This window comes from Glandiceps talaboti, chromosome 11, assembly GCF_964340395.1.
Source record: "Glandiceps talaboti chromosome 11, keGlaTala1.1, whole genome shotgun sequence".
In the NCBI taxonomy this organism is placed as follows: Eukaryota; Metazoa; Hemichordata; class Enteropneusta; family Spengelidae; genus Glandiceps; species Glandiceps talaboti.
Genome location: NC_135559.1, coordinates 2,856,544 through 2,870,366, shown reverse-complemented (window position 1 = coordinate 2,870,366; position 13,823 = coordinate 2,856,544). Strand labels below are relative to the sequence as shown.

Below are 13,823 nucleotides of genomic sequence, written 5' to 3'. Positions count from 1 at the left end.
TATTGTCTGTCATTGCTTGTTGACTCAGATTTACTCCTAGACAACTTTTATGTAATTATTCTGTACACATACATGTACATGTACTTATGAAAAGGGTGGCCTCAATTACAGATTGCACTATGATGTACTTGCCACTGTAGAAGAAAATTTTAAAATTGTAATGTTTTTGAACATTATAGAAATTGAAGCAGATCTTCTCCAATAGTTTTATTTGTTTAGGTGAAGAAAATATGAGTGACACAAGGGGCCTCATTAACCACAGATCAAAGATGAGTAGAGACAAAAACCCTTGTCATTATGGCTGAATAAAGACAAATATTGTGGAATCCTTTGATCATACCTGTACAAATATCTGATATATGTACAATGTTTTTTTTGTAAGATAAAAGCTACAAGCTAGGAAATAGAAAAGCTTGTGATTCATATATGCATGTGTATGTACTGCATATGATTTTGTTAGAGGACTAGAAAATAGTGTATAGTAGGTACATGAAACTGTTATCATCATTATCATCATCATAAAGTAATTAAATTCTAAAACATATGATATATTTGAACAGTAATGAATTCTATTTCATTAATTTATCAAAAAATATAATTTTATGGTTCCATTTCATATGATTCAAATTCTTCAACATTCTTGAAAAAACCTGCAGATGTGTGAAACAAGTCAGAGATTCCTACCCTTGTTGTACCCTTTTAGTACTCATTAATTTCTCTATATTAAGTCCAACATCAACAATTTATGTGTGTTAATATATTTATCCATTGAAATTTATTTATTTTTATAAAAGATTCCTTTCAACCGTTCATCTGCTCTCCCAAGGAGACTTCTAATGTATCTAGTAATATTAGAGTTTGACAACTGCACTCACTAAAATTAATGTCAAAACGGCAGATTTGCAATTTTGTTGTCAGCACTTTAAGTTCCAGCAGTATCTTGTTCCACAAAACATGCCTGAAATATACATATTTTGTTCCATACATACTTCTTCCTAGATGGAATCAGTACGTCATCATCAAAGTTATGAAATATGAAAGATAGTTAGATAATCAATCATTTCAAAACTTCATTAAGTGTCGACAAAGTGGGGAAAAATCAGCGTAAAATGAAAGAACATCAATCACGCAAAATGTATTAAATGAGAATATTGTCGCATTACAAGTGAACCCTTAGGGTATTGACAATATCATTATCTTTTCTGAACATATTTTTAAATCATCAAAAATTTTGATTATGTCTTCAAAAGGAATCCATTAAAAATGAGACCCTTGTTGTAATCTGCTGAGTTCTTATCATGACTAGTATGTTGTGTCTTGTCTGAGAGAAAACTGTCTGTTTCAGGTAATACAGTGACTTTATTGATGAACCAAGTTAGTGCTATTTATAATATACATTAATTGATTGATTTATTTTCTCACTTAAAATTACTCTCTTTCATATCACATTCTATTTGTCCTAATAAAAAGTTAATTGACTGAAGTCTGAAGTCTGAAGAATTGAACCAGTGATTAATTGCACACTTGCATAAAAAATTTATTTTGATTAGTCGAAGTTTACCTTGGAATATTGGTACGATATTACGGGATGGGTGGATATCCCAGTGTTGGGGTGAGATTTGTGTATAGCGCCCTCTAGTGGCCAATTGTGAATGTGTGCTCAGCTTGTGGAAATCAGACGATTTCCTGCATGGAATTTGTGTAATACTAATCCTGTTTACCAGACTGCATAATTTATGGATGAACAGACACTATGTAGATATTGAGTTAAATCTAAATGGACATTCCGACAAAGTTGACAAGTTATAAATGATGGCAAATCTGATGGTATTACTTAGTGGGTGTTAACAACGTCACCTTGCATTAGTGCAATGAATTGTAAACTTACATTTGTATAGGTGTTGATGTACCTTACTTCCATGCCAATCGCACATGATTCTCACATGATTGTCTTGCCGTCACCTTGAGTACCCTTCTATAATGTGTATTCTTTGAAGGAAAGGAGTGTCTAGACATTTAAAGTATACAAATTCATGACATTACAACCTCTAAGTGAAGTGAAGGAAAGGTTAATTATAAACTTGGAACTGAAGATCAAATAAACACAATTTTAATATGTTTATAAATCATAAACATTGACAATCGTCACCATAAATATGAAATAATCAGTTCATTGAAATGAGTTGTGATTTGTAAATTGGTATTTAGTTTTGGTGAAATTACTTTGCTATATTGCAGGTGGCCAGTTTACAGTTTACGTGTAAATGATATTGTTAGTGGTTTGATATATCAAATATATATATATTGCAGGTGGTCTGTTTACAGCTTAAGTTACATGTAAATAATATTGTCAGTGATTCGATTATTTGTCATTTTTTAATTTGTATGACTGAACTCTTGGAAAAGAATAATCATTTAAATTATATGAACATATTAAAAACCATTTTAGAATTCTACTGTAGGTATTGGCATACTTTAAAAAAAAAAAACCAAGTTTTTCCTGTATATATAAAACAAAATACAAAAAGTAAATATTTCAGTAGAGCACAAATAGGGCACAAATACCCGTACATGTACAAATTGTAATATGAGGCCGGCCGTATGTTATAATTGATAGAACTTTACATGGCAAATGTTAAAAAGGTACAAGTTTTAAAAACCACTCCAGTGCCTCCTGTAAACATAGTCAATAATTTGGTTACTGTTGTAGCATATATCTATTCTTCTGTGTTCAGCTTTTCACATTCGTTGAAGCTGAAAATGTTATTTAGATTCTGTTGACGTAAAGTTATAATGTGCTCAGGTGGTACTGTGACTCTCATTTCAGTTTGCTGATTACACTACATGCCTACAGAATAAGGGCTTCAAATCCACTGTGAATGAATAATGATAGTTCTAGGCGTTCTAGGCCGGCAGTTGGATTTTAGTCCTATTATGGAATGGAAAGGTCTTGTTATTTCAAATAGGATAAAATATACCTAGATTGAACTCTGACATATAACATGTATGGTTTCCATGACAACAACATGAAGAAATTGTCATAAGGGACTGCTGTATTTTGAGTGTATATAATATATTACTTTGATTTGAAATGTGATTAGACATGTGATACTTTGTGTTAGTCATTTTGATAGTGTTTTGTATTGTATTGTATTGTATTGTATTGTATTGTATTGTATTGAAAATAGTGAGCAATATTGTAAATACAACAATATCGTTTGACAATTATATAGGAAAGTCTTATTTTAGACAAGTGTATAAGAAATCTACAAATTGGGATTAATTTTAGTGAAAAGTTGAGAACTTGCCAGTAACTATAGCAACAGGATAAAAATTAGGATTTGTAAATTGATTTTCAAGTCTATGATATATAATCTGCCATACAGGTACCATTCTATCAAAAAGACCAATCAAAGCAAGACTAAGATTTTTGTATAGAATAAAATTAATCTCTGAGAGTTTATACTGTCAACTAAGAAGACCATGATAGTCAAGACAGACGGACCTTCAAATCTGAGAAGCTCTCTAGAATTGATAAAATTCATGGCAGTATAGCAAAGGTTGAGGTGTATTACCATATATATTAAAATATACTATTTTGTTCAATATCATACATGTATGGTTTATACTGCAGTTAGCATGGCCATTTCAATTGATATGCAGGGAATCATAATACCAACCAATCAATCATTTTGGAAACATCTTATCTTACGTATACAGACAGTAATTTGTACTGTTTGTAGCTGTTATGGGAAATAGAACAGATAAGATAATACACTGTAGTTTATTTTGAAATTGTCAATTCCGGTTATGTCGTATAGTATTTGTCATGTGCACCGATAATGGTGATGTGGATAAAATAGTTTTATTATTTTTAAATATATTCCATTGTTAAAATATGATTTCATTTGTCATTTACCATTTATTGATATCTTTGTTGCCAACTCTTTATCATAATGATGGTAAAAGAAAAAGAAATTAAAGGAAGGATGGGAAAAAATGTAGTGAAATTAATGATTCAGAACAGGAAATATAACACAGAAATATATTCATATTGTACATATGTTAGATATGTGTGAATAAATTTCTGTTATATTTCCTGTTCTGTATAGAATGTGGTGTGCAGCTGTGAATAAATGTAGTTCATTTGTCCTTGAAGTCTGCTGTGTTTACTTACAAATATGGTTTGTTCAATAAGATATTAGCTTTGTCAAACAGCCTCAAGTCAAGTTGATCACCAAAGTTTAATTAATCAGCATAGGTTTAAAACAGAGTCCAGTCTTCATAAATTTCTTTGACAAGTCTCGATCGCGCAGTCAAATGCTATAATAATGATTTCTTCATTTTTACATGGATGATGTCACAGACACTTACAAGTATATGGAGTAGGGAGTTTCCAAATAATAGCAGATTAGTCCTTTCCCCGTTACCATGGAAATAAAATTTAGCAGAATATTATGCATTTGTAAATATTTCAAATAATATTTAAGTTATTAAAAGCCTACAACATGTCATTGCCAAGAAATATTGCATCTTTCTGTAAAAACAGGACAGCGTGGTTTCCTTACCAGGCCATCATGGCGTACGATCTCAATTAAATATTAACACTGCATCTTCTTGGACTTAAATAATATATTTTCTTGTTTAAATACATTTACATGTACATGTATAATGTCTCTTTTGATGAAATTGATTTAAAAAATAATAATTTATTGAAAAAAATGTGTAATTTTGGAAAAAAGATGTGCATTATTTTAAATGTTTTTCCTATCGATTGATCCAAGCATTTATTCAGAACAACTTGGAGAGACTATTAAGCTCATGGGAAATTTGTTTAGTTTATATGTATGAGATTTCCCTTGACAGCTAAGCCTTGGAGATCAAGATAAAACGACTGTATTTGTGTAATATACTTTTGTAATGGAAGTTCTGTTCAAAGTGAAATATATATTCTCTCAGAGTAATCTGACTTCGATTTAGTTCCTGTTTACAATGTATATATTAATTAATTTGAGATTTAATAGTCGTGTCATCTCATTAAAAACTGATTAACTGTGGAGTCATGATGGGTGAATGGTTAGAGTGGCTGGTGTGAAATCGACAGGTTGCAGGTTCGAGACCCATCGATGTCATTTGTTTCTGGATAGGTAAAGTCCTTGGGCAAGATTTGAACCACAATTGTGCCTCAGTCAACCCAGCTGTATAATTGGGGACCTGGTAGGATAAAGGTTGCAATGTGAAGGCTTTAATCCTATGTGCTTATAGAGGCTGCAATGGATTGTAAATTGTATGCAGGGAGTTGAGGAAGTAAAGTGCCTTTGTGTTCCTATAGATTCAGGGGTAATAATTATAAAGCACTTTGAGTACAGAGTGAGAAAGCGCTGTGTAAAAACTAACATTATTGTTATTATTTCCCCTACATAGGTATTATTGTATCAATGAAATTACTAATAACCATGAATAATTAGTACCGTAATTTGATTATTGCTTTTTTCTCCTTAAACAAGTTGAAACATTAATTCTCAATTAGATGCCTTTGCTACAAAAGATTGCATACTTCCTGTGCTATATCGGTACATGATCTACTGGAATTTGAAAGTATAGTCGTCATTGCTACACGTACAATGTATTGATTTCTTAATTCACCGCACAGAAATGTAACGACAAAGATTTTATCACCATGGCAATTTAGAGAGATGAAGCTGTGAAAAGAGATTTTTTCTACAGATTATTTTGCTGTGTAGGACATGTACAAAATATGTGATTTCTAAAGGAGATTATTAGTGCAGACTTCCATGATTATATTAAATTAAAAATATATTCAGGGCCATAGATTGCATTTTTGCAGGCTTTCATGATCCAGTCATATTTGAAATATATTTACAACCATAATGTTGAATGATTGTTTTGTATAATCAGGACATCTAAATTATGTTTGTTGAGATTTTAATACTGTTGTACTAGCAGAAAGGGATATTGAAACAAAAAAAAAAGATTTTCAAACATATTAACAAGGAGCCATGATTATGAGAAGAGTGTTATTAACAAGCATTGAGTAATTGTGAGTAGATTATACATGTACCCTTTGGTACCTAGAATTGTCAGTGATCAGACAGAGAGAATTGATTCTCAAGTCTTTCCGTCTCAATATCAATTCTCCAGGGTTACTCTACATAATCTTATTAACTAGTATGGTAATAGGAGTGATGTGTGTAAGAAGTCTGATTCCTGATTAGATTGCTCTTATATATACAGTAGTAGACTGTATGCTTTGATGGTGAAATAAGGGTTGTATATGTTTGGTTTGCAAATATGAGTTGTACCTTCTCATCTGGATGGTCAAGAAGTGATAGCAGTATTAAATTACCATTGACTGATAAAAGACTTCCCTTTTTAGCCACTCACATTTACACATTCACGAAAACAATGTATGAATATTTGTTTCCAACTTTCACATTTTATATGAATTTAAATCAAATGTATCATCAGATACCAGAAATAAAATGTGCTATTGAACACCTGTAGCAATAATGCAGATATTGCCAGAGAGGGCGCTGTTTCATTTGTAAGTAAATGCGGTGCTAGTAATGTAGTGCTACTAAAAATCCACTAAAATAATGGGTTCTCAGCATTGACTGGAGGTAATACATATATTTCTGAGAGGTCTGCCATCATATTACGTAGTCATGAATTCTTGTTCAATAAATTCCAGCTGTAAAAGTTGCCAGCTTTGAAACGGTTGAAAAATTGGAAATTGATGAAATGAAATCATGCATGTTATTATTGAAGTTTTATCAGAAAACCAGAAACGAAATCAGACATTGTTAATAACTATATGAACAGCAGAGTAATGTAAGTGTAGGTGTATATATGTAATCACGTCTATGTATATTTCCATTAAGTCTAACATCAGTGTTATAGTTCAATACTCCTTATTTAACTTAATTGGTGAAAACTACCAATTATTGAGGAAATTGCAGGAGTTATTAGGTTGCTTGTCATGAATAATTTATAAAAGGAGGGATTTCATCTCTTAATTAGTCGCTGTGAATAATTCCTTAGATTGACTTATCAAATCTGTGTATCATTTCATATCTTACATTTTCTAAATCACAGTAGGTTGTACTTCAGTTATGTAGGTTATCATATCATATTTCAGACAATTGGTGTTATAAGAGAAATTAACATCAACCAATATCACAAATTTGAAGAGCATGTTAAGTTTACAAAATTATGATTGATGTGAAATCATTAGACTTGATGATGAAGCTTATTATCAATTCCTTTAGAGACGGTTACCATGGCAATGGTTTGGGTTTCAGGAGTGCGTGACTAGGTGAAACAGATGAAGGATTTCATCTGACAATCCCCCAGGATTTGTATAGCCTTGGCTGCTTCTATATTCATCTACTTCATTGTCCACATAACAAAAACCATCAATTTCCTAGTTACAAATCTTCTAAGCTTTTTTTTAGATGCAGGGATAGAGTATTGTAATACTTGGAAACATAGTTAAATGTCGCAAAAAATTTAAAAATAAAAAAATTTCAATCCATAGAAATATAGTTTTTCCTGTCAATAGAACTACACTTGTAACTCATGGCAACAGTTTATCTCGTAACGATGTGTGATTTCTTCCTCCTTTTTTTTCTCTGTCAGTTGCTTTTTACGTTAACAGTTGTGAATGTAAATACTTTACACACAAGTATGGCATCTTACAATGAAAATAAGATTATTAGAAAGGTGAATGAATATCTTTAGTTTAAAAGAGAATGGTGAAGCTTGTCACTCAACAAATGTCAAGAGTTATACTAAAAAACTACATCACAGTTATCAAAAGTAATATCTACCACCATTGTACATACATACAATACAACTAGTAATTTAAGGCGGATAAGTAGATAAAATATGTCTGAATTCATCACTCATTCTTACCAGGGTTTTTGTTGAGGGTAGTTAAGTAGCTAAAGTCTGTACTGTGTATTGTACCAGGGTTCCCCATCAATACTAATTGCCATGAGACACTTGTATGAAATATCTTTATACATTTGTATGCTTTCACTGGATCCCACCCCCTCCCTATCTTGTCACCAGAGTTTCCCCCAAGAATTTTACGAAAATCACATCAGTATTTGAATGAAAATTTAATTGAAATTAAAGATGGTGAGGTTAGAAGATTTTAGGATTGGCAGAGTCTGTAAGATATGACATTCATGCCATGCTATAAGAAGCGTGGTAGGGCAGAACAACATGACATTTCTTACAATCTAGGTTTGATTTAGATTAGTTTGTTATGAAATTATATATATAGAAAATATATTTGAAAAACAACAGCGTAACATTGAAATTTTTGTGAGCACGACAAAGTAGGCATGTATTGTTGTAGAGAGTTATTTTCAGTACTGTAGATTAGAACACCATATGTTGTTTGCTGAGGAAAAGTTGTTGATTTTATGTTGCGTCAAAAGATATTAAAATGGACGGCACGTGATCAGTGAAACATGTCAATTCACTGTCAATTTCAATAACTTAGACATAACATGGAATCATCACCAAGTTATTGAAATTGACAGTGTATGATTAATGTACTCTGTATACAATGTACATGTAGTGTCAAAGTCATTGAAATGGACAACACACAATGTACTTTGCATTGAAAATGTTGTCATGTAAAACCAAATCATTAATGTTCTGTTCACATACTGAGACAGACAGATTAGAATGTAGACAATGGTCTTAGGAGTTTTATGTCATGTAGGTTTGTGATTAGGAAATAATAAAGTGCTGTTATCCCATACACTTAGTGTAGGAAAGTCATACAAGGGGGTGAAAACAATGTGATAGGAATGAGTGTTGATGTCTTAGAACACTTCTGTTGCTATGGTGAAAATGTTTTTATGTTGTAACATCAAGCAGTGAGATTTCCACTTACAGTAAACGTCTAACTGGAATCCTGCCATGAGAGACGACACGCACATCAGAATAATTTATTCAGCAACAAAACACACAGTAGGATATAATGTGTAGGCCTCATAGCTGTACAACACATAGGCATCACTCACGTCATAAGCCACACTAGTGATCACTATGTCAGAGACGTGTCCAGGACTCCACATCTATTCACGCGACACCACTACCAATAACATGGACTCCTATCGGTTCCATCACAAAATTTCGGATAACCCCATTTCCTTGTATGACCCTAAAGATGTAGACCCGGCCTTAGTGGCTTTGATTCTAATTTTCAAAAGGTAGGTAAGGGGGCTTCTATGCTAAAATTGCTATTAGGTCCATGTTGATTATTGTCAGGGGGCCTATTCAGTATACTCTGCAGTGTTTCTTCTTTTGCAACTCTTTCTGGTGTGTGAAGTGTCCGTCCGGTTGTTCTTGTCGATGTCCGTAATTTGTTGTTTCTTCATGTCGTGGCCAAACTATCAAAGGCAGTCATCGTATTAGTAAGTGATAACATCTCTTTTGTACGAATGATGAAAATAAGTTTAAAATTCTTGTCTTTTTTTGTTTGTGAAATTTATCTAGCCATGCTGATATTTTTAAAACCCTTAAGAAGTAGACTGTTTTCATTAACATTGCAGTCATGTGCTGTGTATATATACTGCAAATTTATATCCATTATAATTTCTGTGTTTTTCATTAAAATTAGGATCTTGTTAGAGTCGTCAACTTTCATTTGTTTAAGTATCATAAGCGGTGCATGAACACCTTAGATACAATTGGTAATTTTTTTGTTCATGATGAGTTCATATAATTATCCATATTAGTCAAGTCACCATTCAAAATGAAGATCATAATATCGAATGAGAACTGTAAATCAAAATCAAAATTTAAAATCACAAATGACAATTTCTTGAAATGAAAGCTGAAGTGTACATCACAATAGTGGACAGTTCTTTCTAAAAGTAGATTTGTTAATTACACATGTAATTAATTCGCCAATTCAACAGCCTTCAATGATTTGTTTTCTAAACATCATATTTTGCCCATCAATCTTTATTATGAAATTGCTGATATTTATATACATATACGCATATATTTTTGTTACAAATTTATCATATTGAATATTTATATTTGTTTATTTATTTAAAGATTTGACATGGCAACATATAAATAGAGGCTACTGAATATGTAAAATATTGTTATTTGTTGGTAAATTCTATGTGTTTATTATTTTATTGTGATCATGTGATTTAATTATTACATACAGGCAAGAATCCATATTTGTTATGTAGGAAAATCAGCTATTTGCCAAAGTTCTTCCCAATGAATTGAAAATCCGTAAATTTTATGGTCGTAGGAAGGGTTTGCATACTAATTACATGTATCTTAATTAACAGCGGAATCTTGTAATTAGTTAAAATGATGTAGTGGCATTCTTATTTATTTTTACATCAGTCAAAATAATATATATAATTCCACTTCAACATTTAGAATTTTCTAGAAAAACTCCGTAGTTTAAAAAAAAAAAATTCTTAGATTATTTGAAATATGTTGTTGCAAATTGTTTTTTGTCGTCAGGAAGCAACACATAATTTGTTTCATTAGTGATTTACTTGTTTGTTTATTTGTGTCATATGTTTGTTCATCCTTAAATGTAACTGTAATAACACCTAATTCAGTGAGTCCATTAACTAACAGAAATACAAAGGGATTAAAATTATGTAGCTGACCTGGGAACTATAGTAAAATTTAATAGAAAACAGGGTATAGTTAAATGTGATGTTTTCTGTAGGCGTAATTTATAATGGCGGGATTTTATTGTGAAAGCATGAGAAAACTAATAAAATACTCAGTAGAAGTCACCTAATAATCATTTTAGTTGAAAGAAAGTGGATTTAAATCAAAGTGTATTATGTTAGTCTTGATATAAATGTAAGTTTAATTGAAATGGTTTCTGTTATGGGGTGAGTTAGCAGTCAAATGAATTAACAGTTCTGAATTTGCAGCACAGGGAAATACTACTGTACTGAGCTTATATCATGTATACATAACACTAGGTAGATGTACAGAACATTCAATTTTTTTCAGTTATATATTTTAATTTTCTCAGGTATAAAATTCTTACTCTGTTCCATTTATGACATTAATTTGGGGATGACACACCCATAATAACACCTTGGTTATACCAGGGGTATTTCCTATATATTAATACATGTATATGTTTATTCCTTTACTGTAATCAAGTTTAAAACTCTGGTTAAAGGCCAGGGATTCAGTCCCAGGTTTTCACATTAGTGTTATCCTGTCGGTGGAGACATAACGATTGCATAGGATCAGTCTTCTGTCCAGGACTAACTTTATCTATAGTTCTGTTTCCACACCTTCATTTAATTCTTAATCTGAGCTCGGTCTTTGGAAAACAATAAAATGGAATCTTGTAAGATTTACTTTTTTTTCAAATGATTTAATCATCATTATGAAGGAAATAGCTGTAAAAATACAAGGGAACATGGCGAGGTTTGTGTATATACAGCCCTCAACTCTACACTGCAGATTGTAAATGATATTTATTTACTCGTTATTTTAGACTGTCTGTTTTAAGTAGGAGTAAAAAAGACATAAATTTACTACTGTTGCTGTAAGTTTGACAATCAGATCTGATAATATGAGACTGAAATTGAGATGATCAAATGATTAATTACAGTAAGAGTAGATATTGTACAGTATATGTACAGATATCATATCATAAAGTGTTATCTGTGTTGCTATGGTTTTACAACCCTGTGTTCAAAGATAGTGAAATCTGAGAACATTAACAGTTTTCTTATACAGTTAGTGTGTTTGTGATATGATTAAGAAATTTGTTGAAATTGATATACTGTTATTAATTTTAAAATCGTAGTTTGGAGATTGAATTATTCTGCATAGATTGCCAGGGTTTTTTTTTACCATGGTTTCAGAGGCATGGTACAGAAACAGAGAATCTGTAAAATTTACAGTTCTACAATTCATTTCAAATGCCAATAATTTAGATGGAATTATTTGGCACTGACCAACATCGATGTCTGTGTTTTCACCCTGGTTTGAGGTATGCTAAGATTCCATCAAGAAAATTCTATCAAAATATTTCTGTATATCAAATATATAGAGTCAATGTTTGTATGATGTTTTTTTTAGTGCTGGTGAAGAACTGGGTTAAAAAAAATCGAAAATTTTATTAACTGTGATTTAAAGGGTAATCTTAGGTGAAGGTCTGAAAATGGCAAACCAAGATTTTACTTACAGAGCCCTTAATTAACAAACAGACTGTACTAGCTGTATCACTACATGTATACAGCATTACTTAGGATTATAGCATGTCCTCATGTCAACTATGCATTGTAATGTACATGTATCTATCTATCTAAACTTTGCATGGTAATAATGCCACACATCACCCTTAGGCCTTACAATGTACTTCAAAATGTGCAGTTCTATTCTCGTCAACTCCAGACTTGTATGTCTGTGTTAGAATTACTGACAAAATCCGTTATCATCTTTCTAAAAGGCAGAATTTATTAGTGTATAAATATATTGTAGGCTAGGCATGTTATTTGATAGGGTGATGTATTATGTGATGAAATTATGCACGTTTACAGTATGTGAGAATGATGTGTGCTATTTCATATATTGGCGTCTCTGGCTATCACTTCCTGTTTTCAATATATGCATTAAAGTGTAAGTGATTCAAGCTATGCTTGTCAGGTCCACTTAGATTTTTTTTCTAAGTCAAATTCTGTGCAATGACGTAGTCAGCTGCATCCTTATAGCAGCTGAATCTGGTCATTTCAAGGCAGCATGTGTGAGAATTATTGTCCCTTCGATGCCACCCTGTGCACCCCTCCCATATGCCCACATGGACTAGTCCACTCTAATGTTGCCATGGTTAGCCACACCCAATGAATCCCTCATCTGCATGTAAATGTACTATTTGTGTATTCATCGTGATAGGTCTGGAATTTTCCATTCTGTGTTCATTCAGCAGCATTGATAATACCCGCGAACACAGTCTGTGCTTCACATCACAACCGTGTCTTCTCCTTTGAATAAATTCGTGAGAAAGAACATCAAAACAAACTATTTACAGTGTTAAGTCTGTCTGTGGAGTAAATATACCTGGGTAGAAGCCTTCCACAGGACTGCTTATTTAAGCTAGACGACCAAATTAGTAATTTGCTGGTCTCACACGTTGACTGATACTTCCTTCACCTTTTGGAGTGTAATACCTTGTACGATATATTTACTACTGCTGACTGTAAATGGGAAAACTAACAACTCTGAGTCCACGCAAAGCAACTCAAAGGAGAGCCAACCCTCACAAATATGATAAACAGTATTTGGAAAGCATTTCACGGAAATCAAACAGTGAATCCACCCTGGCGCTGGATAAAATTTTAAGCTTGGATCTTTCTTCACTTCTTTGCAGTGCATCTGGTGCTAGTGTAGGAGCCATTGACAATAAAATTGAGCAGGCCATGGTGAGTATATTTCATTATACCTTTAATATTGTTAGAATCTATCTACTGATTTCAGCAAAACTAACACAAACTTTATCTTGTCTGTATTTGGACAACAACATGGTAAGCCAAAACAGCATGACACCATGTTACATAACCATGTTTACATATTGACCTGACTTGAGGGTGAATCAGCAAAACTCAAATTTCTGATAAGATTTTCATAATTCCATCGGTAGGATGAGGAAATCATTGTACATTTATCAAATTAGAATGACAAATATGACTACAATTTTATAATATTTCACCATCTGTTGTTGATTTCATGAACAATGTCCAACATTGTGTTGATATCCTGGGGTTATATTTAGC

At 32.2% G+C, this 13,823-nt stretch overlaps 1 protein-coding gene across 1 annotated transcript in view; it reads left to right on the top strand.

Annotated features, from left to right (window-relative positions):
* The window catches only part of LOC144442592 (TSC22 domain family protein 4-like), a 68,805-nt gene that overhangs the window by 42,421 nt on the left and 12,561 nt on the right, over positions 1 to 13,823 (top strand). Inside the window, exon 2 of the mRNA XM_078131974.1 lies at positions 13,421 to 13,472. Coding sequence (XP_077988100.1) covers positions 13,421 to 13,472 — 52 coding nt within the window. The remainder of the gene's footprint in view (positions 1 to 13,420; positions 13,473 to 13,823) is intronic.